This window comes from Pseudophryne corroboree, chromosome 2 (assembly GCF_028390025.1).
Source record: "Pseudophryne corroboree isolate aPseCor3 chromosome 2, aPseCor3.hap2, whole genome shotgun sequence".
Taxonomy (NCBI): Eukaryota; Metazoa; Chordata; class Amphibia; order Anura; family Myobatrachidae; genus Pseudophryne; species Pseudophryne corroboree.
This window is the reverse complement of record NC_086445.1, coordinates 25,212,450-25,239,453: the sequence shown is the minus strand read 5'-3', so window position 1 is coordinate 25,239,453 and position 27,004 is coordinate 25,212,450. Positions and strand designations below refer to the sequence as shown.

Sequence of the window (27,004 nt, the reverse complement as noted above, 5' to 3'; positions counted from 1 at the left end):
GAAAGCGATGAATCTGTGCCACAAAATAAGGGACGTGGCCTTGCTGAAATGGCCGTGGCTTTGCATAAAGGGGCGTGGCATTGCAGGAAAACATACCTTATACCCCAGTTTTGCAACCTGCACGCCCAGAAGTTGGCCACCACAGGAAAGAAAAATAATCCTGATTCATGCCCCTTACATTATTTGTCATTTTTCCTCCTTATAGTAATGCCCAGTATACATTATGCCACATACTGCAATGGCCCTTAGACATTATGCCACACACAGTAATGCCCATGACACAATATGCACACACTGTAATGCCCCTGACATATTATGCCACACCGTAATGCCTGTAACACATTATGACAGGAATCGCAATGCCCGTTATACATTATGCTACACACTGCAATGCCCCTGATACATTATAGCACATACAATGCCTGTGACACATCATGACACACACCGCAATGACCCTGAGACACTATACCACATACCACAATGCCCGTGATATAGTATAACACACACCGTAATGCCTGTGACACATACGCAGTGCTCGTTATACCCTATGCCACACACCGCAATGCCCGTTATACATTATGCCACACACTGCAATGCCCCTGAGACATTATACCACATACCACAATGCCTGTAATATAGTATGCCACACATCGTAATGCCTGTGACACATTATGACACACACCGCAATGTCTGTGATACATTATGCCACACACCGTAATGCCCATTACACATTAAGTGCTACAGTAAGGCTTCTAATTACTTTTAAATTACATGCTCGTTGCCAGGGGTTTCATGCTCTTGGTTTCATGCACGGTGCCGGGGTTTTCATGCTCAGGGTGTCATGCTCGTCGCCAGGGGTTTCATGCAGTAGGTGTTATGCTTGTTGCCAGAGATATTTTGTGCTGGGTATCAAGCTTGTTGCCAGGGGGTAATATTCGTTGCCAGGGGTTTCATGCACTGGGTGTCATGCTCGTTGCTAGGGGGTAATGCTTGTTGCCAGGGATTTCATGCACTGGGTGTTGCGCTTGTAACCAGGGGGTAATGCTTGTTGCTAGGGCTGTGCTCCCAGTGCCACATATGCCGCACAGTGCCAGATATTCCCCCACAGTGCCAGGTACACACATGCCCCCAGTACCAAATATGCCCCCCCTGTGCCAGGTACACACATGCCCCCAGTGCCACATATGCCCCCTCAGTGCCAAATATGCCTCCCCCCAGTGCCAAATCTGCTCACCCAGTGCCAGGTACAACTCCCCCCCCCCCCCCCCGTGCTCCCCCACTGTTTTGTGAAGGAGGATAAGGAGGGCACAGCGCGCGCCTCTCCTGTGTCCCTCCTGCATCTCCAGCGGCAGCGGCGTGTCTGTTAAATAAAGTGCCGGTTCATGGGCCAATCAGAGCTCACGGATGGGCACTTCATTTAATAGACACGCTGCTGACGCAGGAGGGACACAGGAGAGGCGCATGCTGTGCCTCCGTGGCAGCAGAGATAAGTGGCGTCTAGGGCGCCCTGCAGCCCTGCGCACCTCCGAGCGATCGCAGTGGATGCGGACCCCTAGTTACACCACTGACTATACTATGGCTTTAGAAATCCATGCACAAGCGATAGTGGGCCTTAGCGCCATGCCTGAAGCAGTGTATATGGATTTGAGTGTAGATACAGAAGCATATACTATAGGGGGGTTTTCCCACTTTTTCCTATCCTCTTCAGGGAAAAGAAAAGCAAGGAGAACCTCTTTGGGATCTGGAATTTTTTCTCTGGGTTTTCCCAGGATTTCTCAAACAATTATTATTACTATTATTATTATTATCATCCTTTATTTATATGGCGCCACAAGGGTTCCACAGCGCCCAATTACAGAGTACATAAACCAATAATCAAACAGGAAAACAGCAACTTACAGTTGATGACAGTATAGGACAAGTACAGGGTAAATAAACATAGTTACATCAGCAGATGACACTGGAATAAGTATCAGGTGGCAGAAGACTGTTGGATTTGGTGCAGTTGAAGATTATTAAAGTAAGAAAGGATAAGCACATGAGGGAAGAGGGCCCTGCTCGTGAGAGCTTACATTCTAAAGGGGAGGGGTAGACAGACAGGGGTGACACAGATGGGGTACATAGAGAGCGTGGAACAGAGGGTTAGGATGAGAGTTGGCTGGGTTTGGTGAAGAAGTGGGTCTTGAGAGCCCATTTGAAGTTTTGTAGAGAGGTGGAGAGTCTGAGGGGGAGAGGTAGGGAATTCCAGAGAAGTGGTGCAGCATGTGAAAAATCTTGGAGGTAGGAGTGGGAGGAAGTAATCCGTAGGCAGGAGAGTCGGCGTGCATTAGCAGAGCGAAGAGGATGGGTGGAAGTGTAAAGGGAGATAAGGTCAGAGATGTAGATGGGAGAGGAGTGGGTGAGGGCTTTGTAAGTGAGTGTGAGAAGCTTGAAATGGATTCTGAAAGGGAAGGGGAGCCAGTGAAGGTCTAGTAAGAGAGGAGAGGTGGGCGTAGTGCGTTTGGTGAGGAAGATGAGCCGGGCAGCAGCATTGAGGATAGATTGGAGTGGAGAGAGGTATTTGTCTGGAATGCCAGTCAGGAGGAGATTACAGTAGTCCAGTCTGGAGATGACCAGTGAGTGGAGTCTTAGTAGCATCCTGGGTCAGAAAGGGTCTGATACTGGAAATATTTTTTAGATGAAAACGGCAGGTTTGTGAGAGGTGCTGAATGTGTGGTTTGAAGGAGAGGGAGGAGTCAAGGATTACTCCAAGACAGCGCACTTGGGGGGTAGAGGAGATAGTAGTGCCATCAATAGATAATGAGATTGTGGGAGGTGAGGTTATGCGGGAGGGAGGGAAGATGATCAGCTCGGTCTTAGACATGTTAAGTTTAAGAAAGCGCTGGGACATCCAGGAAGAGATAGCAGAGAGACAGTTGGAGATACGAGTGAGGAGAGCAGGGGAGAGGTCTGGAGAGGAAAGATAGATTTGGGTGTCATCAGCATAGAGATGATATTGGAAACCAAAAGAACTAATGAGCTCACCTAGTGAGGACGTATAGAGAGAGAAGAGAAGAGAACCAAGGACAGAACTTTGGGGTACCCCTACAGTTAGTGGAAGTGAGGTGGAGGTGGTGTCATGAGAGGTGATAGAGAATGAACGGTCAGAAAGGTAGGAGGACAGCCAAGAGAGGGCAGTATCACCCAGACCAATGGAGTGAAGGATTTGCAGTAGGAGAGGATGGTCCACAGCGTCAAAAGCAGCAGAGAGATCCAGTAGAATAAGTAGAGAGTAGTGTCCCTTAGAACAATGCGTTCAATTCCTTATATGCAGGGAATGTAAGGGAGGATTTCTTATTGTCAGTAAAGTAAGCCTCCTCGACCTGTTCAGGTACCTTATCAGTAATGTGTAAAACGTCCCCGAATGGCCTCAATCATGAGATGCAACCCCTTAGCAAGTGATACTTCCCCCCTCAGTATATCCCCCTCACCGTCTCCCGTATCAGAGTCGGTGGCCGTGTCGACCGGCATTACCTGGGTAAGAGCACGTTTTTGTGGGCATATACCTTCAGAGAGACACAGAGTTAAGGAGCCAGCACACACAGCGCCCCAGTAGGCAGCGATATAATAACAGCCTGGTGCTGCCTGAGTGACCTTAATAGACTACACAGGAATTTAGTGAACAAACACTCTCCCCGCTCTTCTATAACCCCCTGGTACTGCACAGGATAGCTGGAGTTATGTGGAGGGTCAGCGCTCCCTGTCAGCGTCTGTGATCTGCAGGGAGGAAAATGGCGCTGGTGAGTGCTGGGTCAACTCTGAGAAGCTCCACCCCCTTGTAATGGCGCATCTTCCCGCACTTCTAAGGATTATACTGGCCTGAGGTAATGGTGACTAGCAGTAGCAGAGTCCCTGATAGTCTTAGTGACCAGTTTTAGGGTATTGTCGCTGGCCCAGGGCGCCCCTCACAGCGCCGCACTACAGCACTGTTGAGCCCTCATGGAGCGCAGCTTCAGCACTGCGCTCCCACCCTGATGCCGCCATTCTCACCGGCTTCCCTCTTGTCAGGGCGCCAGCTTCCTACTCACCACCGACGTCTTCTGGCTCTGTCATGGGGTGGCGGCAGTGCTGCGAGAGCGAGCGGTCGCTTCGGGTGCTTGCGATCGACACCCTCAGGAGCTCAGTGTCCTGTCAGCGGAGATAGTGGCCATAAACTTCAAGGGTTGGATACTGTTCCCCCCCTAAGTCCCACGAAGCAGGGAAGCTGTTGCCAGCAGCCTCCCTGTGCCTAACATCTTAAAATTAAATAATAAAACCAGAAAAGCTCTAGGAGCTCCCCTGGCTGTGACCGGCTTCACCGGGCACATTTTCTAAACTGAATCTGGTAGGAGGGGCATAGAGGGAGGAGCCAGCCCAAAATATCCTAGTGAACCTGTCTATATCCTATGGTACTAATGTGGACCCCAGCCTCCTCTAGGACGTAAGAGAAAATAATACTACTAACAGGACACCAAAGGCTACTCCACCTGCTTAATAATAGCAGGACACAATAGGCTGCTCCCCCTGCATAATAATAATAATTATAAATCAGGACACCACAAGCTGCTCCTCTATAATTATAACAAGACACCACAGGCTTCTCCACCTATATCATAGTAATAAAAATAACAATAGGGCACCACAGGCTGCTCCCACTGTATAATAATAACCTAACACCACAGGCAGCTCCCATGGTATAGTAATAACAGGACACCAGAGACTGCTTCCCCTCTAAAATTCTAATATCAGGAGCTCAGAGGCTGTTCCCCTTGTGTAATAACAGGATTTGGCAGGATGCTCCTCCTGTATAATAATAAGACAACAGAGGCTGCCCCCCTGTATAACAGGACACCACACGTTGCTAATTATCCATTTACCTCTAATATCTAGCCAGAGTTGCCGACATTCTGGCTGCTCTCTGCGGGAGAGAGCAGCCAGGTCAGCACAGCAAGGGGGCAGGGGAGGGCTGGATGCGGTGAGGAGGTGGTCCGAAGGTGGGGCGGGGGCAGAGCAAGGGCGAGACAGGGGCGGAGCAAGGGCGGGGTCTCGCTGACGCCCGCTTTAAGCCATGCCCCCCGCTCTGTAATGCCGCGATCTCCTGCATTACACTGCAGGGGGCGTGGCTATGATGACGCGATTCTGCAAGAATCGCGTCATCAACTGCCCGGACCGCCCACTTTACACAGAAAGTGGGCGGACGGGCAGGGGGACCCCCGATTCCGGGAGACTTGCCTGCTCTTCCGTGGGGCCGGGAGGGACACCCGATTTTCGGGAGCCTCCCGGCCATTCCGGGAGAGTAGGCAAGTATGTATCTAGCCCAGGCCTGGCAAATCTATGGCTCTCCAGCTGCTGTGAAACTACACTTCCCAGCATGCCCATATTTTAGCGTTCCCTAAATGCAAAACTGTGGCAGAATATGCTGGGACTCCTAGTTTCACAACAACTGGAGATCCACAGGTTTACCAAGCCTGATCTAGCCATTGCTTCATGCCTTTCAATATACCCATAGGCCAGGCATGTGCAGGATATGGGAGATTGGGGGTAATTCTGAGTTGATCGCAGCAGGAATTTTGTTAGCAGTTGGGCAAAACCATGTGCACTGCAGGGGAGGCAGATATAACTGTGCAGAGAGAGTTAGATTTGGGTGGGGTGTGTTCAATCTGCAATCTAAATTGCAGTGTAAAAATAAAGCAGCCAGTATTTACCCTGCACAGAAACAAAATAACCCACCTAGTGATGAGTGGGTTCGGTTTACGAGAAAACGAACCCCCCCGAACTTTACCCTTTTTACACGGGTCCGAGCCATACTCGGATTCTCCCGTATGGCTCGGTTAACCCGAGCGCGCCCGAACGTCATCATCCTGCTGTCGGATTCTCGCGAGATTCGGATTCTATATAAGCAGCCGCGCGTCACCACCATTTTCACACGTGCATTGGAGATGATAGGGAGAGGACGTGGCTGGCGTCCTCTCCGTTTATTTATTGTAGAAGAGACAGTTGATTGCTTGTTTATTACTAATGTGGGGAGGATTGGGGATCAGCTGTTAGGAGTACAGTGCAGAGTTTTGCTGATAAGTGACCACCAGTTTTTATCCGTTCTCTGCCTGAAAAAAACGCTCCATACCATATCTGTGCTCAGTGTGCTGCATGATATATCTGTGCTGAGTGCTCACACTGCTTAATTGTGGGTACTGGGGAGCAGCTATAGCAGGAGTACAGTAGAGTTTTGCTGACAGTGACCACCAGTATACGTTTGTCTGCCTGAAAAACACTCCATATCTGTGCTCACAGTGTGCTGCTTTATTGTGGGGATTGGGGACCACCAGTATAATTATTAATTAATAATATTATATAGGAGGAGTACAGTGCAGAGTGCACTGCTGTACCTACCTACCTACCTCTGTGTCGTCATCCATTAAGTATACTATCCATCTACATTCCTATACCTGTGGTGCATTTTAGTTTAGCAGTTTGCTGACAGTGTCCACCAGGTCCAGTATACTATATATAGCAGTACGGTAGGCCACTGCTGTACCTACCTCTGTGTCGTCACTCGTCATCCATTAAGTATACTATCCATCCATCTACATTGTATACCTGTGGTGCCTTTTTTTTAGACTAGTTTTGCAGTTTGCTGACAGTGTCCACCAGGTCCATTATACTGTATATAGCAGTACGGTAGGCCACTGCTGTACCTACCTCTGTGTCGTCACTCGTCATCCATTAAGTATACTATCCATCCATCTACATTGTATACCTGTGGTGCCTTTTTTTTATACTAGTTTAGCAGTTTGCTGACAGTGTCCACCAGGTCCATTATACTGTATATAGCAGTACGGTAGGCCACTGCTGTACCTACCTCTGTATCGTCACTCGTCATCCATTAAGTATACTATCCATCCATCTACATTGTATACCTGTGGTGCCTTTTTTTTAGACTAGTTTAGCAGTTTGCTGACAGTGTCCACCAGGTCCATTATACTGTATATAGCAGTACGGTAGGCCACTGCTGTACCTACCTCTGTGTCGTCACTCGTCATCCATTAAGTATACTATCCATCCATCTACATTGTATACCTGTGGTGCCTTTTATTTTTATACTAGTTTAGCAGTTTGCTGACAGTGTCCACCAGGTCCAGTATACTATATATAGCAGTACGGTAGGCCACTGCTGTACCTACCTCTGTGTCGTCACTCGTCATCCATTAAGTATACTATCCATCCATCTACATTGTATACCTGTGGTGCCTTTTTTTTAGACTAGTTTAGACCATTTTAGACTATTGATACTGGCATATAATTCCACACATTAAAATGTGGAGGTTAAAAAAATAGGGAAAGATCAAGATCCACTTCCACCTCATGCTGAAGCTGCTGCCATGGCCGAGACGATGAAATGCCATCAACGTCGTCTGCCAAGGCCGATGCCCAATGTCATAGTAGAGAGCATGTAAAATCCAAAACACAAAAGTTCAGTAAAATGACCCAAAAAGCAAAATTAAAAGCGTCTGAGGAGAAGTGCAAACTTGCCAATATGCCATTTACGACACGGAGTGGCAAGGAACGGCTGAGGCCCTGGCCTATGTTCATGGCTAGTGGTTCAGCTTCACATGAGGATGGAAGCACTCATCCTCTCGCTAGAAAAAAGAAAAGACTTAAGCTGGCAAAAGCACAGCAAAGAACTGTGCGTTCTTTGAAATCACAAATCCCCAAGGAGAGTCCAATTGTGTCGGTTGCGATGCCTGACTTTCCCAACACTGGACGGGAAGAGCTTGCGCCTTCCACCATTTGCACGCCCCATGCAAGTGCTGGAAGGAGCACCCGCAGTCCAGTTCCTGATAGTCAAATTGAAGATGTCAGTGTTGAAGTACACCAGGATGAGGATATGGGTGTTGCGTGTGCTGGGGAGGAAATTGACAAGGAGGATTCTCATGGTGAGGTGGTTTGTTTAAGTCAGGCACCTGGGGAGACACCTGTTGTCCGTGGGAGGAATATGGCCATTGACATGCCTGGTCAAAATACAAAAAAAATCAGCTCTTCGGTGTGGAATTATTTCAACACAAATGCGGACAACAGGTGTCAAGCCGTGTGTTGCCTTTGTCAAGCTGTAATAAGTAGGGGTAAGGACGTTAACCACCTCGGAACATCCTCCCTTATACGTCACCTGCAACGCATTCATCATAAGTCAGTGACAAGTTCAAAAACTTTGGGTGACAGCGGAAGCAGTCCACTGACCACTAAATCCCATCCTCTTGTAACCAAGCTCCTGCAAACCACACCACCAACTCCCTCAGTGTCAATTTCCTCCTTACCCAGGAAAGCCAATAGTCCTGCAGGCCATGTCACTGGCAAGTCTGACGAGTCCTCTCCTGCCTGGGATTCCTCCGATGCATCCTTGAGTGTAACGCCTACTGCTGCTGGCGCTGCTGTTGTTGCTGCTGGGAGTCGATCGTCATCCCAGAGGGGAAGTCGTTAGACCACTTGTACTACTTCCAGTAAGCAATTGACTGTCCAACAGTCCTTTGCGAGGAAGATTAAATATCACAGCAGTCATCCTGCTGCAAAGCGGATAACTGAGGCCTTGGCAGCCTGGGCGGTGAGAAACGTGGTTCCGGTATCCATCGTTAATTCAGAGCCAACTATAGACTTGATTGAGGTACTGTGTCCCCGGTACCAAATACCATCTAGGTTCCATTTCTCTAGGCAGGCGATACCGAAAATGTACACAGATGTCAGAAAAAGAGTCACCAGTGTCCTAAAAAATGCAGTTGTACCCAATATCCACTTAACCACGACATGTGGACAAGTGGAGCAGGGCAGACTCAGGACTATATGACTGTGACAGACCACTGGGTAGATGTATTGCCTCCCGCTGCAAGAACAGCAGCAGCGGCACCAGTAGCAGCATCTCGCAAATGCCAACTCGTTCCTAGGCAGGCTATGCTTTGTATTACCGCTTTCCAGAATACGCACACAGCTGAAAACCTCTTACGGCAACTGAGAAAGATCATCGCAGAATGGCTTACCCCAATTGGACTCTCCCGGGGATTTGTGACAATGCCACCAATATTGTGCGTGCATTACATCTGGGCAAATTCCAGCACGTCCCATGTTTTGCACATACCTTGAATTTGGTGGCGCAGAATTATTTAAAAAACGACAGGGGCGTGCAAGAGATGCTGTCGGTGGCCCGAAGAATTTTGGGCCACTTTCGGCGTTCAGGCACCGTGTACAGAAGACTGGAGCACCACCAAAAATACCTGAACCTGCCCTGCCATCATCTGAAGCAAGAGGTGGTAACGAGGTGGAATTCAACCCTCTATATGCTTCAGAGGATGGAGGAGCAGCAAAAGGCCATTCAAGCCTATACATCTGGCCACGATATAGGCAAAGGAGGTGGAATGCACCTGTCTCAAGCGCAGTGGAGAATGATTTCAACGTTGTGCAAGGTTCTGCAACCCTTTGAACTTGCCACACGTGAAGTCAGTTCAGACACTGCCAGCCTGAGTCAGGTCATTCCCCTCATCAGGCTTTTGCAGAAGAAGCTGGAGACATTGAAGGAGGAGCTAAAACAGAGCGATTCCGCTAGGCATGTGGGACTTGTGGATGGAGCCCTTAATTCGCTTAACCAGGATTCACGGGTGGTTAATCTGTTGAAATCAGAGCACTACATTTTGGCCACCGTGCTCGATCCTAGATTTAAAACCTACGTTGTATCTCTCTTTCCGGCAGACACAAGTCTGCAGAGGTTCAAAGACCTGCTGGTGAGAAAATTGTCAAGTCAAGCGGAACATGACCTGTCAACAGCTCCTCCTTCACATTCTCCCGCAACTGGGGGTGCAAGGAAAAGGCTAAGAATTCCGAGCCCACCCGCTGGCGGTGATGCAGGGCATTCTGGAGCGAGTGCTGACATCTGGTCCGGACTGAAGGACCTGCCAACGATTACTGACATGTCGTCTACTGTCACTGCATATGATTCTCTCACCATTGAAAGAATAGTGGAGGATTATATGAGTGACCGCATCCAAGTAGGCACGTCAGACAGTCCGTACGTATACTGGCAGGAAAAAGAGGCAATTTGGAGGCCCTTGCACAAACTGGCTTTATTCTACCTAAGTTGCCCTCCCTCCAGTGTTTACTCCGAAAGAGTGTTTAGTGCAGCCGCTCACCTTGTCAGCAATTGGCGTACAAGGTTACTTCCAGAAAATGTGGAGAAGATGATGTTCATTAAAATGAATTATAATCAATTCCTCAGTGGAGACATTCACCAGCAGCAATTGCCTCCAGAAAGTACACGGGGACCTGAGATGGTAGATTCCAGTGGGGACGAATTAATAATCTGTGAGGAGGGGGATGTACACAGTGAAAGGGGTGATGAATCGGAGGATGATGATGAGGTGGACATCTTGCCTCTGTAGAGCCAGTTTGTGCAAGGAGAGATTGATTGCTTCTTTTTTGGTGGGGGCCCAAACCAACCAGTCATTTCAGTCACAGTCGTGTGGCAGACCCTGTCACTGAAATGATGGGTTCGTTAAAGTGTGCATGTCCTGTTTATACAACATAAGGGTGGGTGGGAGGGCCCAAGGACAATTCCATCTTGCACCTCTTTTTTCTTTCATTTTTCTTTGCATCATGTGCTGTTTGGGGACTATTTTTTGGAAGTGCCATCCTGTCTGACACTGCAGTGCCACTCCTAGATGGGCTAGGTGTTTGTGTCGGCCACTTGGGTCGCTTAGCTTAGTTACACAGCTAGCTCATTGCGCCTCTTTTTTTCTTTGCATCATGTGCTGTTTGGGGACAATTTTTTTGAAGTGCCATCCTGTCTGACACTGCAGTGCCACTCCTAGATGGGCCAGGTGTTTGTGTCGGCCACTAGGGTCGCTTAGCTTAGTCACACAGCTACCTCATTGCGCCTCTTTTTTTCTTTTCATCATGTGCTGTTTGGGGACTATTTTTTTTAAGTGCCATCCTGTCTGACACTGCAGTGCCACTCCTAGATGGGCCAGGTGTTTGTGTCGGCCACTTGGGTCGCTTAGCTTAGTCACACAGCTACCTCATTGCGCCTCTTTTTTTCTTTTCATCATGTGCTGTTTGGGGACTATTTTTTTGAAGTGCCATCCTGTCTGACACTGCAGTGCCACTCCTAGATGGGCCAGGTGTTTGTGTCGGCCACTTGGGTCGCTTAGCTTAGTCACACAGCTACCTCATTGCACCTCTTTTTTTCTTTGCATCATGTGCTGTATGGGGACTATTTTTTTTCAAGTGCCATCCTGTCTGACACTGCTGTGCCACTCCTAGATGGGCCAGGTGTTTGTGTCGGCCACTTGGGTCGCTTAGCTTAGTCACACAGCTACCTCATTGCGCCTCTTTTTTTCTTTGCATCATGTGCTGTTTGGGGACTATTTTTTTGAAGTGCCATCCTGCCTGACACTGCAGTGCCACTCCTAGATGGGCCAGGTGTTTGTGTCGGCCACTTGTGTCGCTTAGCTTAGCCATCCAGCGACCTCGGTGCAAATTTTAGGACTAAAAATAATATTGTGAGGTGTTCAGAATAGGCTGAAAATGAGTGTAAATTATGGTTATGAGGTTAATAATACTATGGGATCAAAATGACCCCCAAATTCTATGATTTAAGCTGTTTTTTTTAGGTTTTTTTAAAAAAAAACACCCGAATCCAAAACACACCCGAATCCGGCAAAAATTTTTCGGTGAGGTTTTGCCAAAACGCGTCCGAATCCAAAACACAGCCGCGGAACCGAACCCAAAACCAAAACACAAAACCCGAAAAATTTCAGGTGCACATCACTAAACCCACCCAAATCTAACTCTCTCTGCACATGTTATATCTGCCTCCCCTGCAGTGCACATGGTTTTGCCCAACTGCCAACAAAATTCCTGCTGCGATCAACTTGGAATTACCCCCAAAATTAGAGATGAGCGGGTTCGGTTCGTCAAGATCCGAACCCCCCCCCCCCCCCCTCCCAAACTTCACGTGTTTTACACGGTTCCGAGGCAGCCTCGGATCTTCCCGCCTTGCTCAGTTAACCCAAACGAGGCCAAACATCATCATCCCGCTGTCGGATTCTCACGAGATTCGTATTCCATATAAAGAACCGCGCGCCGCCGCCATTTTCACTCGTGCATTGTAGATTGAGCGGAGAGGATGTGGCTACGTTCTCTGCCTGAAAAGCTCAATATCTGTGCTCAGTGTGCTGCATTGTGGTGACCACCAGTATATAGTAGTACAGTACAGTAGGCCATTGCTGTATCTTGCAGCTCCGTGTCAGACTCAGTTCTAGTATCCTGATCAGTGCTCAATATCTGCTGCATTGTTGTGTGACCAGTATATCTCTCTCTGCACATGTTATATCTGCCTCCCCTGCAGTGCACATGGTTTTGCCCAACTGCTAACAAAGTTCCTGCTGCGATCAACCAGTGGCGGATCTAGACTTTTCTTTCAGGGGGGGGCGGTTTACTGGGTAGATATGACTCCTCCCCTCTGTAGTCTCAACTCCTCCCCTCTCCGGTACTGACTCCTCCCCTCTCCTGCAGTCGCTGCACCCTACTCTTGTCAGATCATACATCAGGCCCCTGTCAAAAAGCAATGTGGATGATTGAATTGCATGGAATCTTTTTATGAAACCTACCAGGCTACTCCTGCAAATAATTAACACATGAATCCTTTACTATTTAAATATACATTTTAGCTTATCAGCATCAACCCATTTCCATCTCTATACCACACAGCAGTGTGATGCAGCACGTCTCTTATCAGCTCTAGCACAAGCCGTCATCCAGTGACGCTAGCTCTGCAGCTACTCCCCGTACCCACCTCATCCCAATTCTATTGGCCCGGTGGCAGCAGCTACTTCCTCAACCCAGTCCCAAGCTCCGCACCCACCCCTGGACGGACTGGAGCAGAGATGGAGGAAGAGCAATGTGGGGAGCAGTGTGAGCGCATTCATTGTGGAAGCACCCGGCAGGATATTTTGTGGCAGAAACTCAGCCAAGTACACCATTGTGGCCAATGGAGCTCTCTAAGTCTGGTGCCCAGGGCAAACACCCTGCTCTTTTCATCTTACCCCAGCTCTGCCTATGAGTTATACAGGATAGTGCAGTACCAGCAGAAGTTCCATAAGGTTCATTTCAAATTGAAAAGTGAAATTGTACTGGTTCCAATAGAAAGTAATAATAGAACAGTATGAAATGAGCGAAGGAAGAGAAGAGGCTGAGCAATCAGTAATAGTGAGACATTACTACAGCACACATTAAATATATGGATAAATGACACATAAAGGAAAACAGCCAGCCCATCTAATTATAAAAATAGTGGTAAAATAGGTGACCCCTGAATGAAAGGGTAAATATACCCTGAATAAGAAGAGGCTGACATATCAGTGGTGCCCTTGCTCTTACACTGGAGAAAGTACCTGTTGGAGTAGTCCAGATGTCTCTGAGAAGATGATGTGGCTACCCTCAAGGGAACACTCTGTTTCTCTCCTTACCCACTGACGGGTGTGAAAGCGAATGCTGGGGGGGACCAGTAATTTGCAGCTGCGAGAAAAGTTGTGGACCTGAGACCTGGGAGGGGGGCAGTGACTGTCAGGGCCGTCTTTTCGTATGGGCTCAATGGGCTCTTGCCCAAGGGCCCCAGGAGTATAAGGGCCCTAGACTGATAGCTGAGGGACCCCTCTTTCCAGGGGTACCATATTTTTTTAAATCGGCCTTGAGGAACCGGAGATATCCAAAGTGAAAGCAGTGGTCCCCATCCGAGCCTGTTAATTGCTCTTCCTAGCCAGATATCTCAGGTTCTGTCTGACACAGAGGTTTTCTGAGGGTATAATCCAAAAGCTGGAACTCTCCCCTTTTGCTTGTCTATACTATGCCCAGAACCAGAGATATCAGCCTTCCAGCAGCTGGTCCCTGCTCCAGCTCCACACGCCTGGTATACAGTTTTATATATTCATTGGAGGATTGCTCTGGCTCCTGACCTCTGATCCCCAAGTCCCCAGTACCTTCTGAAAGTTAGCACTCTGTAGTTTTTTATCCCATTCAAAGCTAAGAAATATATTTTCAGGAACTTGAGATATCTGCAATCAAGCAAGCTTCCCTCCCACCAGAAAATGATGAATATTAAGCCCACTCCACTATCCACCCCTCCCCTGCATATTAAACATTCCCTACCACCCGGAAGTCAATGACCAGGGCGCTTTCATTCAGCCCAATGCCCCCGTCTACAGTTAAGTGTTCTCCCTTCTGCCCCATCTGTGCAGTAAAGGAGCAATTAGTATAAATTACTACTCCAGGTCCTACATGCTGAGCGGAAGATAGAACACCCCCTACCGCCCGCGGGACATCAAAGCTGCCGCTGATAGCACACCCCACTTCTACTACCGCTGGAGGATGGGTAGGGGGCCCAATGCATTGCTGTGCCCAAGGGCCTACACTGCCGTTAAGACGGCCCTGGTGACTGTAGAACTACAAGCATGGTCATCCAGGTCAGGCTGGAACTTGTAGTTACACATGATCCAGCTGCTATAGGTAGCAGATATCGGTGGTGGGAGTAAGACACTGGGGAAGGAGGGAATATACTGGGAGTTCAGACACAACCAGAACGATGGGAAGGTAGAAAGTGAAAGTGAAACTCAGGGTCGCAGGGGGGTGGGGGGAGGGGAGGGCTGCTGCTGCCTTCTCTCCTGGAGATCGTGCCCGATAGAACGAGATAACGTTACTGGCAGCTGGTGCTGGAGGCAGAGGGGAGAGATGTCTCATAGTATGTGATGAGTCCCAGGAATACAGCGCTGACTGTATGTGCCGCAGTGGCCGGAGTTGCAGACAGCTGGGCATGGCTGAGACTATGTTAGGGGGGGGCGAATGCTCTGATCGCCCCCTGCTGGATCCGCCACTGCGATCAACTCAGAATTACCCCCATTGTTGTAACATGCAGAGAGTGACCAGTTCTAGGGAGAAATCTTTTATTGTTTCTGTAGTCCCCATTAATGGCAGAGTCAGTCTCTGACAAGATGGGTAGCGGGATTGGAAATGTAGGCACCTCAAGCAAAGGTGCCTACTAGGTTAAAAATACAAAGAGTGGACAGCTGAGGGGCATGGCCTAGCGGAGATCCGGGCTGGATGCGCTTACTCTGGGTCCAACATAGCCGCCTCTTAAAGCCCTCTTTCCGCGCTCACCGCCGCCCAGCTTTGTCCCTCCAGACACCTGCGGCTTCCTCCAGTGTCCGGGTTAGCACAGCGGAGCCGAGAGGCCTTTTTAAAGGCGTCTGCAGGTTGCGGCCTACCCGCAATCGGAAGCCGCGGACTAAAGTTGAGGCCACTGCCCATCGGGAGAGCTGCGTTAGCGCTGTTGTGGAGAAATTAGCTCCAAACCGCTTGGCTTGCTGCTGGCCGCTGCCCTGACCTTCCCTAAGCCCCCTGCTCCCTTGACCTCTCCCAGGCTGCCCTCAGGGGGGATTTTAGAGTCATCTGAGCCCTTCAGGAGTGAGACCTTCTGGCTACACTCCTCAATTGCTGCACAGTGAGTTTCCCTAACCTGCTATCTCTCAACCTCTTGCCTGTCTTTAGCCCCCTGGGAGACAAGGAGGGACTCCTGCATTATTACACCCCTCTCTCCAGGCCTACTGTAGGGATTGCTTAATAGATTTGTGCACTCCATTTTAAGGGCTTCCCCACAGGCTTCAACCCCATACAGCTGTGTGTGTGGCTGCTCACTCATTTTGTTGTCCTTGGAGGGTCGCATACAAGTAAAGAAGCTCACTACAGTGCTCCACCTTCTTACCAACCCTTGGAGCTTCCCCATAACTTTGGCTGTCATGTAACCGGAACCATCCACAACCTTTATGCTTACCTGACTGCTGTTATTTTTATCTCAAGATCCTTCTCATTCTCTGTGTTGACTCTGCATCCTGTGAACCGTGATATATATAGAAAATGCTGCCGAAAAAAAGGCTAAGGGTGTTCTGCCCTCGATAGTGACCTTCCCATCCTGGAAAGCTGCTCCCCCTTCCAATCCTATATCAAAGTCTCCCACCCCTTTCTCTCCGGCAAGCAAATCCCAGAGTGCTCCCTCTGTTTCTGAGTCTGATGCCCCGCTTACAGTTAAGACTGTGTATCAGGCGCTGTCTGCAGTTAAAACTGAGTTAACGCAGGACCTCACGGCTGCTATACGGGAAGTTAAGACGGTACTTGGCACTATTGGAGAACGCACAGACCATCTGGAACGGAAAATGGGGGAACTGGTAGCGTCTCATAGTGATCTCATCACCGCCCATGATCATCAGCAGAGCGACCTTGCAGCGTTTAAAGACAAGATCACGGAAATGGAGGATCGCTTGAGGCGCAATAATATTAAAATTAGAGGCATACCGGACTCGGTGTCAAACTCAGAGCTAGAGGGGTATGCTCTCTCCCTATTTCGGAAGCTTCTGCCGGGAGCGGAGTCCAGGGATCTGCTTATTGATCTAATACACCACTTGCTCAGACCACGTTCAGTACCCTCTTCACTGCCGAGAGATATACTTTTTGAGGGTACATTTTTGTACTACGAAGGAACGTATCCTTAAAACAGCTAGAATGGGCGGAGACTCTAATTCTGACGTCCAGGGCGGGGTGCAGCTATTTCCATATTTTTCTGCGTTAACCATTGCCAAAAGGAGATCGTTAACCCCCATTATCTCAGCTCTGCAGGCTCAATAAATCACCAACAAATGGGGATTCCCGGTTAAGTTAATTAACTCCTACGAGGGCTATTCGTACACAATCTCCTCCTTGGATGCTGCAGTCAAGTTGCTACTGGAATGGGACATCTCTATCGCTTTGCCTTCTAGTTCTAGGATACCCTACAAGCCGATTCGTCTGTCACCTGAAAGTGGTCTCTCTACATTTTGGTTGGACTTTTGGACTTTATAGTCTGACAGACTCATGGTTGGTACTCAGTGTTGCACATACTCTATTGTAGGAGCTCAGCACATGAGTAGCCTATTGAGATTCTATTGGAAAGGTCCCCCTTTCCAAGTTTCTATGTTAACTCAATCTGTTTATTTAGTTTCAGGTCAGTATTTCTAATTTTGTTGTTATATTTTGTTCTAATGGGTGGTGGCGCTAGGCCACATGTTCTCCCTCGATGTTACACTATTGCATTTTTTCCTTTCCTCTGCAGTAGTCACGCCGGCCCGATATACTGGGCTGTTTTGGTTTTTTTTTTTCCCTTTCCTTGTTGCCTTACAGTACCTTCACCTTTCTCCTTTTGGCTCTACTACCAATATTTGAGACTTTTCTCTATTACTATCCCACAGTGATATATGATGTTTAACATTTTCTATATTGTGCCTTTGTGTTTCTTTTTCCATGGTCCAGGTTCTTTCTATGAATGTTAAGAGGTTAAATTCCCCGAATAAAAGACGGTTAGCGCTGAGATAGTTTGCCAAACACAGTGCTGACATAGTGGCTTTACAAGAGACCCACTTCTCCTCCCTTGGTCCTCCCATCCCGAAAGACCGTAGATTCCCCCTTGGATACATTGCTAATGGTCCCTTTAAAAGGAATGGTATGGCTATCCTGTTTAGGAATACTATTTCGTTTTCATTACATTCGCAAGTGGCTGATAAAAATAGCCGCTACCTTATCTTAAGTGGCCTCTTAGATGATAAATTAGTCACTATGGTTTCAGCATATGCCCCTAACTCGGATCAAGTATCCTTCTGTCACAAATTATGTCTAGCTATAAAGAAAGTCCGTAAGGGCTCTCTCCTCATCTTAGGTGACTTTAACCTGGTGTTGGATCCTAAACTAGATAAGTCCCCCAAGCCCTCGGCCATTCATGTATCCTCTTCTAATATCCAATCTTTGTCCTTTCCGAAATCTCTAAACTGAATTTGACCTTTATGACATATGGCGTGTGCAAAACCCTACTGGTTGTGAATACACATATTATTCACCAGTACACAGTTCATACTCTCGCATTGATTTTATATTTTCCGATAAGTGGACCCGCCAGTTCGCCAGGTCTATAGATATTCTTCCTATAATGTGGTCAGACCATGCCCCGATAATTCTTAAATGGGATGTTGCCCGTCAGTTTACCTCACCTCACCCTTTGAGACACTCTCCTCACTTATTACCTGACCCTGTGTCAAGAAAGTCCATTGCAGATTGCATTATGACCTATGAGGAATTTATCCATCCAACAGACACGTCCACTTTGAATTATTGGTGTGTACGTAAGGCGGTGGCTAGAGGGGCGGCGATACAAGCTGATCCTGAACTTAAATTAAAAGAGCTAGAAGACAAGAATAATAGCCAACCCTCAAAAAGTTTGCGGAAAGAGTTAGCTGATACCCGATCCAAGTTGTAGACCATGTTGCAGAATCTACTTCTGGCTGCCACCCAGGCTTCTTTTAATAGATTGCGTCAAAAGTTTTACTTAGCAGGTAACATATCGGGAAGAATGCTTGCTCGTAATCTTCGTGCGCAGCAGGCTAGAAATAGAATCAGACATATTATTCTTGTTTCCGGCACCAAACTTTCGAATCCCCTAGATATCTCTAATCAATTTGCCACCTTCTGTTCTCAACTGTACAACCTTTCTTCTGATTCTTCTGTCCCCCAACCCACTCTTTCATCTATTACTTCATTTCTGGCGGACTTGAAACGCCCCTCGTTATCCAAGGACCAACTGGATTTATTGAATGCTCCTTGGACATCTGAGGAGACATCTAGAGCCATTCGGTCTCTCCCTAAGGGCAAAGCTCCAGGCCCTGACGGCTTTATTAATGATTTTTATGTCACCTTTCAGGATCTTTTGGTTCCCTCTTTACTCACAGTTTATAATGACATAACTGCCCGTGGTAGTCTTCCGACAGAGATGCTGGAGGCCCAAATAGTCACATTTCCTAAACCTGATAAGGACCCAGCTCTGTCAGAACTACTGCCCTATTGAATGGTGATATTAAAATATAAGCTAAATTGATAGCAACGCGCTTAAATACTTTTCTTCCTGCATTAGTCCACCCGGATCAGGTTGGGTTTGTACCTGGCAGGCAGGCGTCCGATAATACACGTAGGGTGTTTAATTTAGTAGATTCTTTACCTCATGATAGGGGCATTCTTTTGCTATCTTTATACGCAGATAAGGCATTTGATCGTCTAAACTGCCTATATAGGTCTGAAGTCTTAACGAAATTTGACTTTCGTGACCATCCATTTTAGCGCTATAGGGCTCCCCGTCGGCTCGAGTTTTCAGTAATAGCTTCTTATCGGACTCCTCCATTTAGAACTGTACCTGTCAAGGTTGCCCTCTCTCTCCCCTCATTTTTGTTTTAGCAATCGAGCCACTAGCAGCTAAAATCAACGCCTACTCCCTTTTCCCGAGTTTACAAGCTGGCCCCTCCTCTCACAAATGATGCTTATTCGCAGATGATGTCTTATTATTTGTAACTGATCCGTGCACTACTCTCTCTATTTGCATAATACTCTAGATAAATTATCTGAAGCGTCCTATTATAAATGAAATACCACCAAAACAGATGCCCTTCCTATCAACCTCTCTCTTTCTATTGCTTCTCTTTGTGCCCTATACCCCTATAACTGTCAAACTGCTTCAACGCTATTTGGGCATTCACATTCCATCACCATCTTCCTCCATTTTTGAGGTTAATCTCCCTCCACTTCTTCACTCATTGTCATCATTAACTAAGTCATGGCTCACATATGATATATCTTGGCTGCCTTTAAGATGTCCCTACTCCCTAAATTAATGTATCTCTGTAGGACTATACCATACACTTTTCCCAAAAAGTATCTAGATAAATTTAACTCTACATTAACTCAATATGTGTGGTCGTCTCGCCCGCCCAAATTAGCTCGCTCATGAATGTTTCTACCCAAAAGTAAAGGTGGTCTGAACCTAACCGACTTAGTATTGTATCAGGGAGCTTGCCTCCTAACTCAAGTTAAAGCCTACTGCAATGTGCACCTGGGATTGGAGTGGACGTGTCTTGAGGACTTGGCCTACCCACGTTTCCCCTTAAGAGATTTGTTCTGGTTACCCAAGTCTCTTCGCCCGAAGTCTTTAAATCTCCTCCCCTCTACTCACGTGACCCTGCAGGCTTGTGATAGATTGACCTCTAGATTGTCTCCTACTTTTCATAACCTACCTCTGATCTCCTTACGCACGGTGGCCAACCTTATTCCTAACCTTAACCTTGCAAAATGGTACTCCAGGGAGATTGCTTCACTGGGGGACCTGCAAGATGTTTCTTTAATCAGCTCCTTTTCCAGTCTCCAAGAGACTTTTAGGCCCTACACACTGGCCGATTTTCTGAAAGATATGAACGATCTCGTTCATAAATGAACGAGAACTCGTTCATATCTTTCAGTGTGGAGACTCCAGCGATGAACAATGCGCGTCCCCGCGCTCGTTCATCGCTGGTCTCCCGTCGGCTGTGCATGCAGGCCAATATGGACGATCTCGTCCATATTTGCCTGCACTTCAATGCAGCCGCGTGACGGGGGGAGTGAAGAAACTTCACTCCCCCCGTCACTACCCCCCCGCCGCCGGGTCGCTCGTCGGCCGTATCCGCCGTCGGGCAGCTCGGCGGCGGATCGGCTAATGTATAGGGCCCCTTTCTCCTTGCCTAGCTCAGAGAGACTACAGTATTATCAAATTCAGCATTGGTGGGATAGCTTACAATACACAACGACTATCTCTTTGAATCCTCTTCTAGCCTCTGTGTTTGGCCGACTTTTTTCCTTTTGGTATAAAATATTTATGGAAATGACTCCTTCTCCCAAATCTAACCCTCAAAAGCGATGGGAATTAGACATTGGCCAAGTTCTATCAGACTCTCAATGGAAGAAAATATTTCAGTCCACAAAATGTCTAAATCTCTCAGATTCATATTAAGCTGTTACACAGGTTGTGCTTACACCCGATAAGACTGCACACAATCTGACCCTCTTGCTCAAAGTTTTGTTGGTGTCTTTGTGGGGAGGTTGGACACCATATGTTTAGGTCTTGCTCTCTTCTAAAATTGTTCTGGGAAGCAGTATTTGGGCTAATTAACGTTTTATTAAATCTCTCCCTGACCCCCTCTCCCCTTATAGCCCTCCTGAACGTCTATCCACCCACAGTGGGTTCTCATCTACATTATGGCCTTGCTCAATGTTGGAAACAACCCTCCCTACCACCAATTCCACTTACTAATGGAGACGGAGTATATACCTTACTCCTTTTCTGCCAACTCCCCTTTTGTGCGCTAGTTGCCTTGGAATGAGTACGTTGCAGATGGTGAAGAGGCAAAACACATCGTCCGCCCCTCTTCCCCACTCATACCTCAGTTTAACTTGAATGAAACTGGGGAATCTCCAAACACTTAGCCTGGTTCTGAGCCTCTACCATTAGCCCTGTCCCCCTTACATCCCATACTTAACCTTGAGGGTCATTTAGACCTGATCACTCGCTAGCGTTTTTTTGCGCCGCTGCAATCAGGTCAGAACTGCGCATGCACTGCAATGCGTAGGTGCGTCGCACGGGTACAAAGCAGATTGCTGCTCAGCAATGGATTGTGTAAAGAATCTGTTCGCAAGGTGATTGACAGGAAGAGGGCGTTTCTGGGTGTCAACTGACCGTTTTCTGGGAGTGTTTGGAAAAACGCAGGTGTGTCCAAGCGTTTGCAGAGAGGGTACCTGACGTCAATTCCGGGACCGGACAGGCTGAAGTGATCGCAGCGGCTGAGTAAGTCCAGAGCTACTCAGAAACTGCACAAAGCTTTTTGTACCGCTAGGCTGTACATGCGTTCGCACACTTGCACAGCTAAAATACACTCACCAGTTCGCGGCGACTATGCGACCGCAGGACTGCAAAAAACAGCTAGCGAGCGATCAACTCGGAATGAGGGCCCTTGTCTTTAGACCTCTGATGCATTTTATTGAATTTAACTGTGGTAACTAGCGTAACAGATGGGTCCACTGTTATCTTGAGTAGTTTTCTGCGCCTAGTCACAACATGAGTTAATAGTATAAACCCTTCATCTATTGTTCTCAGCTGCAATACAATACAGAGAACAATACAGCAGGGGATTAAATCCGACTGGCCAGTCTCAGTTAATCCTATTAAATGTCAAGATAAATGTGGACCCATCTGTATGTTATACTTTTATGATATATTGTCTCATGATGCTGTATTGCCTTGACCCCCTCTTCTTTTCTGTACTTCCCCATTTTGAAAAGCAAAAATTCTCAATAAAAATTATTGATGTTAAAAAAAAAATTGCAAAGAGTGAACTAGGATTAAAGCCTATTTATCATAAGGGGGCATTAAATAATAGCTGTTTTGACTGCAATCCCCATACAACTAGGCTCACCTACTTAAAGGGCTGTGGTCGAATCTTTCCTAGTGCTCACTGTGCTAGCCTCACCGGTTGCATTTCCCCCAAAGCTACTTGCTGCCAAGGTACCATTTTAAGTTTTTCAGCAGTTGAAGCAGTAACTTCCCACTATAATCCTGCCGACTACACCACTGAGCCCTCACGGTAACTATGCTTATGAGTTTTCTCCTTGTCAGCAATTCTGGAGGAACTTCTTGATCTTGGCAATGTATCTGCTATCCCACATTGTCCACCTTATTGATAATCTTCATAATGCTCCAGGATACATGTAATGCCTCTCAGCAATAGTACACAGATGTTCTGAAAGCTCCTTGCAGACCATGGCTATCTCAGGAAATCATACGGGAACAGTTGACCTGTACTTGGGGTTAATCACATCAGTTTAATTACCTATGGACATGATTTAAAATGCTATTGGTTACCCTGAACAGGGCTACAGCCCCATTTGAAAGGGTTTTTATCTTTAGTAGTAACTGGAGCCAAACTACCTCCAAGAGTATCAACAAAATATTGTTTAGTTTATACCAGTGGTTTCCAAACTTTTTGGAATCACGGCGCCCTAGAATATCAGAATTTTTTTCACGGCACCCCTAGGCCACAAATTTCTTATTGAGAAATTTAGAAAGAAATATTACATTAAGTAGATCGCGTTTATATGTCATCCTTAGGGTCAGGCGTGTGGTGAGGGACAAGATTTGCTTCTGTCTGGCCACATATTTTATGACTGGCAGCCACCAGCACTGGTTTTGCCTTTTATATTGACCATGAATAATTTGAATTGGTCCTGGACCACCAACCCAGGGCACCCCTGCAAGTGTCCCGAGGCACCCCAGGGAGCCACGGCACAGTTTGGGAACCTCTGGTTTATAAGTTTTCCTCAGCGATGCGGTGTCTATTGCCTAATGGTCTGTCCTCCACCATGTTTGGTTCTTCTTTGGAACCACCCATCTTATTACACCAAAGCCCCTCCTGTTATGTCATAGAAATGAATGTCTAATATAGACACCAGATAGTTTTATAACAATATTTTATAACAACAATATTGTACAAACATATTTAATAAAGAAGTTAAAATATAGTGATCTCAGAAATGACAGAAAAATAAAACTACAATGTAGTCTGTATGAAAATATCACTATACAAACTGACAAAATTGTTTGAAAAAGATCTTTGCAGCATCCGCTCTGCTTTAATATGAGAGAGAGAGAGAGAGCCGTCTTATACAGGACACACAAATATACATACTGCAAATGTATGGAGCTTCAGGAGCACCCATATATAGGACAGACCTTATACCCCACCGCTGCTGTATCCTGATAGTGTGACAGTGTTTTTTATGCTTTGTTATATCTTTGAGTAACTGCAAGCAATTCCGAGCTGGCCATATCTCAAATGTATCTAACTTACGGCTGAATGGGAGTTTGTGTCTCAACTGGGTGTTTGTATGCAAAGCTGTCTCCAGTGGCTATTTAGATGCAATTGTGAGCTAATATAAGTTGTGCATTTGGCCATTCCATGTCACTGTCCGTTGGATATTTTGCACCTGGTATTGGGTATGTGTAAGTACAGTTTCTGGTCATGGCGGCTGATCTAGTCAGTGGAGAGATGGGTTCAGAGTGTATACAAAACGCATCTAACTCCGATTACCGCCATGAGAATTTTGTTCGAGGAAAGTGACAGGAATTGCAGACACATTACCTGCAACTCCGAATCAGGCCTTAAATGTTCATTTATAGCCTCACGTTCCTCCGGGAACTTGGACTCATTGTTGCATTAATTAGAATTGAGGGGAAGTTTATGGCAGGAACTTGTCTCCCAGGTTTGAGAAGAAAAATGAACAAATATACAAGAATGTAATTAATACAGTAACGTAAGTGATGCCGCAATGAAAAAGAAATGTGAAGGTCTATAAACAGCCGGTGAGTAAAGAAATATGCTTACTGAGGTTTATTCTTTCAATAACATATTCTCACTTGCAAACACACAAAGTATCACCTGAGCAAATCCACTTAACCTGGGTATACGCCGAAAGATTTCTGTCCAATCTGTCTGGTGGGAACAAAAACCTGGTCATGTATGGGAGCAAATGACAATCAACCATTTGCTCCCAAATGCTGGAAATGGACAAAAATATTTGTTCAGATAAATTTGTTAAATCAAATGGAATTAACTAATTTGTATGTTTTCCAGCATTTGGGAACAAATGGTTGGCATTTACTCCCATATACTGTATTACCAGATTAGACAGACTAAGTATGTAACCAGCTTTACTCAGGACATGAAATTGGCTTCTCATCTGAGTGACTTCTCTGATGAGCAACAAGATTTGATTTATGTGTAAAACATTTCCCACACTCAGGACATGAAAATGGCCTCTTTCCCGTGTTCTCTGATGTTTATCAAGATTTGATTTACATGAAAAGCATTTCTCACACTCCAGACATGGAAACAGCCTCTTTCCTGTGTGTGTTTTCTGATGTATAACAAGAATTGATTTGTGTGTAAAACATTTCCCACACTCAGGACATGGTAATTACCTCTTTCCTGTGTGTGTTCTCTGATGTCTAACAAATTCTGATTTCAGTCTAAAACATTTCCCACACTCAGAACACGGATATGTCTTCTCTCTTGTGTGCGTTCTCTGATGAGTAACCAGATATGATTTACGTGTAAAGGATTTTCCACACTGAGAGCATGGAAATGGCCTCTCATCTGCATGATGTTGCTGATGTTTAACAAGCTCTGATTTCAGGGTAAAACATTTCCCACACTCAGAACATGGAAATGGCTTCTCGCCAGTGTGACGTCTCCGATGTGTAGCAAGATTTGATTTATATGTAAAACATTTCCCACACTCAGAGCATTGAAAGGATTTCTGCCCTGTGTGACGTCTCTGATGTGTAACAAGATCTGATTTCAGTGTAAAACATTTCCCACACTCAGAGCACGGAAACGGCTTCTTACCTGTGTGACGTCTCTTATGTGTAGCAAGATTTGATTTATCTGTAAAACATTTCCCACACTCAGAGCATGGAAATGGCTTCTCACCTGTGTGAGTTCTCTCGTGTGTTATTAAACGTGATTTATATCTAAAATGTTTTCCACACTCAGAACATGGATATTGCCTCTCAAGTTTCTTAGCTGGCTGATGGGTAATACGCTTTTTGATCTGTGTAAAACATTTGACATCTATAGGACAAGGAAACGTATCTACTGTAGGTGGTGTAACAGATGTAGCAATATCAGCGTTATCAGAATATCTTTGATGACCAGAGGGTTCAGATGACATATCAGTATGGTGAGGTACTGGATATATGATTGGAATTATTGGATTTTCTTCTGGAGATTCTCTTGTGATACCATCTACTTCACAATTCTGAATTAAAACGAGATGATGGTCTGAGATATTCCGGCTGCTACATTCATCTGCTGGAAATAAAAGAAATATATGGAAATATGAACATTTGTCTAAAAGTAAAATTTTTCATGAAAGACTATGTGATGTATTCAATTAAGTCTGTTTTTTACGCCTAGGCAAAAAACTTCACTTTTCGTTATTTTTTTAGGGTGAATGGGGATTCGCCCTTTTTAATAGCAGGGCCGTTTCCTTGCCTAAGCAAAAAATTCAGCAGAAGCAACAACAAAAAAAGAAAGAAAGGTTCAGATAATACACATTTTCTCACCTGCGGCTGCGATTTTGAGGCAATTTTTTGCAATGACTTTTCACTTTAAGAAAAATAAATAAATGAAAAGGCACTGGCGAAAATGCCTTAAAAACACGTGAAAACGGCCGGCAATTGAATAGGCAGGGTGGCAAATTCAATAGTTTAGAGGTTACCGGAGCTAATTGCAAATTGCCATGATATGGGCAGATGTTGGAGTCATATTTGAATTAACTGGCATCAAAATAAATTTATATTGATAGATATTGATAGGCTCTTCTTCCTCTTCAGACACCAATTCAAGCTTCTCACACTCGCTTATAAAACTCCCACACAAACCTCTCCCATTTACGTATCTGACCTAATCTCCCTTCACACTCCAGCACGCCCACTTCGCTCCAGAAATGAATACAGTCTCATCTGCCTGATTACTTCCTACCACTCACGCGATTTTGCCTGTGCTACTCCTGAACTCTGGAATTTTATCTCTACCAGACTCTCCTCCTCTCTTCAAAACTTCACACAGGCTCTCAAGACCCACTTCTTCATAAATGCCATCCAGATCTCATCCTAGCTCACTGCTCCTTCCTCGCTGTCGTTGCCCTGTCTGTCTGCCCCTCCCCTTTAGAATGTAAGCTCTTATGAACAAGGCCCTCTTCCCTCATGTGCTTCTACATCCCATACTTTTATTATCATTTCATACTCCGTACCACGGCACCTAACCCTTAGTTTGCTGCCTCACTGCTGCATATCCCAGTGGTACAATCTCTCACGCAGCAATGTTTATAAACCATGCACTTGTCCTGCACTGTTTTGTACTGCAAGTTATAGGTTTCTTATTTTATTCATTTGCTTATGCACTTTGTAATGCACTGTGGATTCCTTGTGGCACCATATAAATGAAGGATAATAATATACACTCAC

The 27,004-nt window shown here is 46.3% G+C and overlaps 1 protein-coding gene across 2 annotated transcripts in view; it reads right to left on the bottom strand.

The window, feature by feature from the left end:
* Positions 1 to 23,479: 23,479 nt before the first annotated feature.
* Positions 23,480 to 27,004, bottom strand: part of LOC134993975 (oocyte zinc finger protein XlCOF8.4-like) — a 90,967-nt gene continuing 87,442 nt past the window's right edge. The window contains exon 7 of one of the 2 annotated variants that reach the window (XM_063950917.1): positions 23,480 to 25,844. In XM_063950917.1, the coding sequence (XP_063806987.1) occupies positions 24,952 to 25,844 (893 nt within the window). In that variant the 3' untranslated portion in view covers positions 23,480 to 24,951. Of the gene's footprint in view, positions 25,848 to 27,004 lie in introns of both variants that reach the window. The other variant, XM_063950916.1, reaches the window with a different exon arrangement.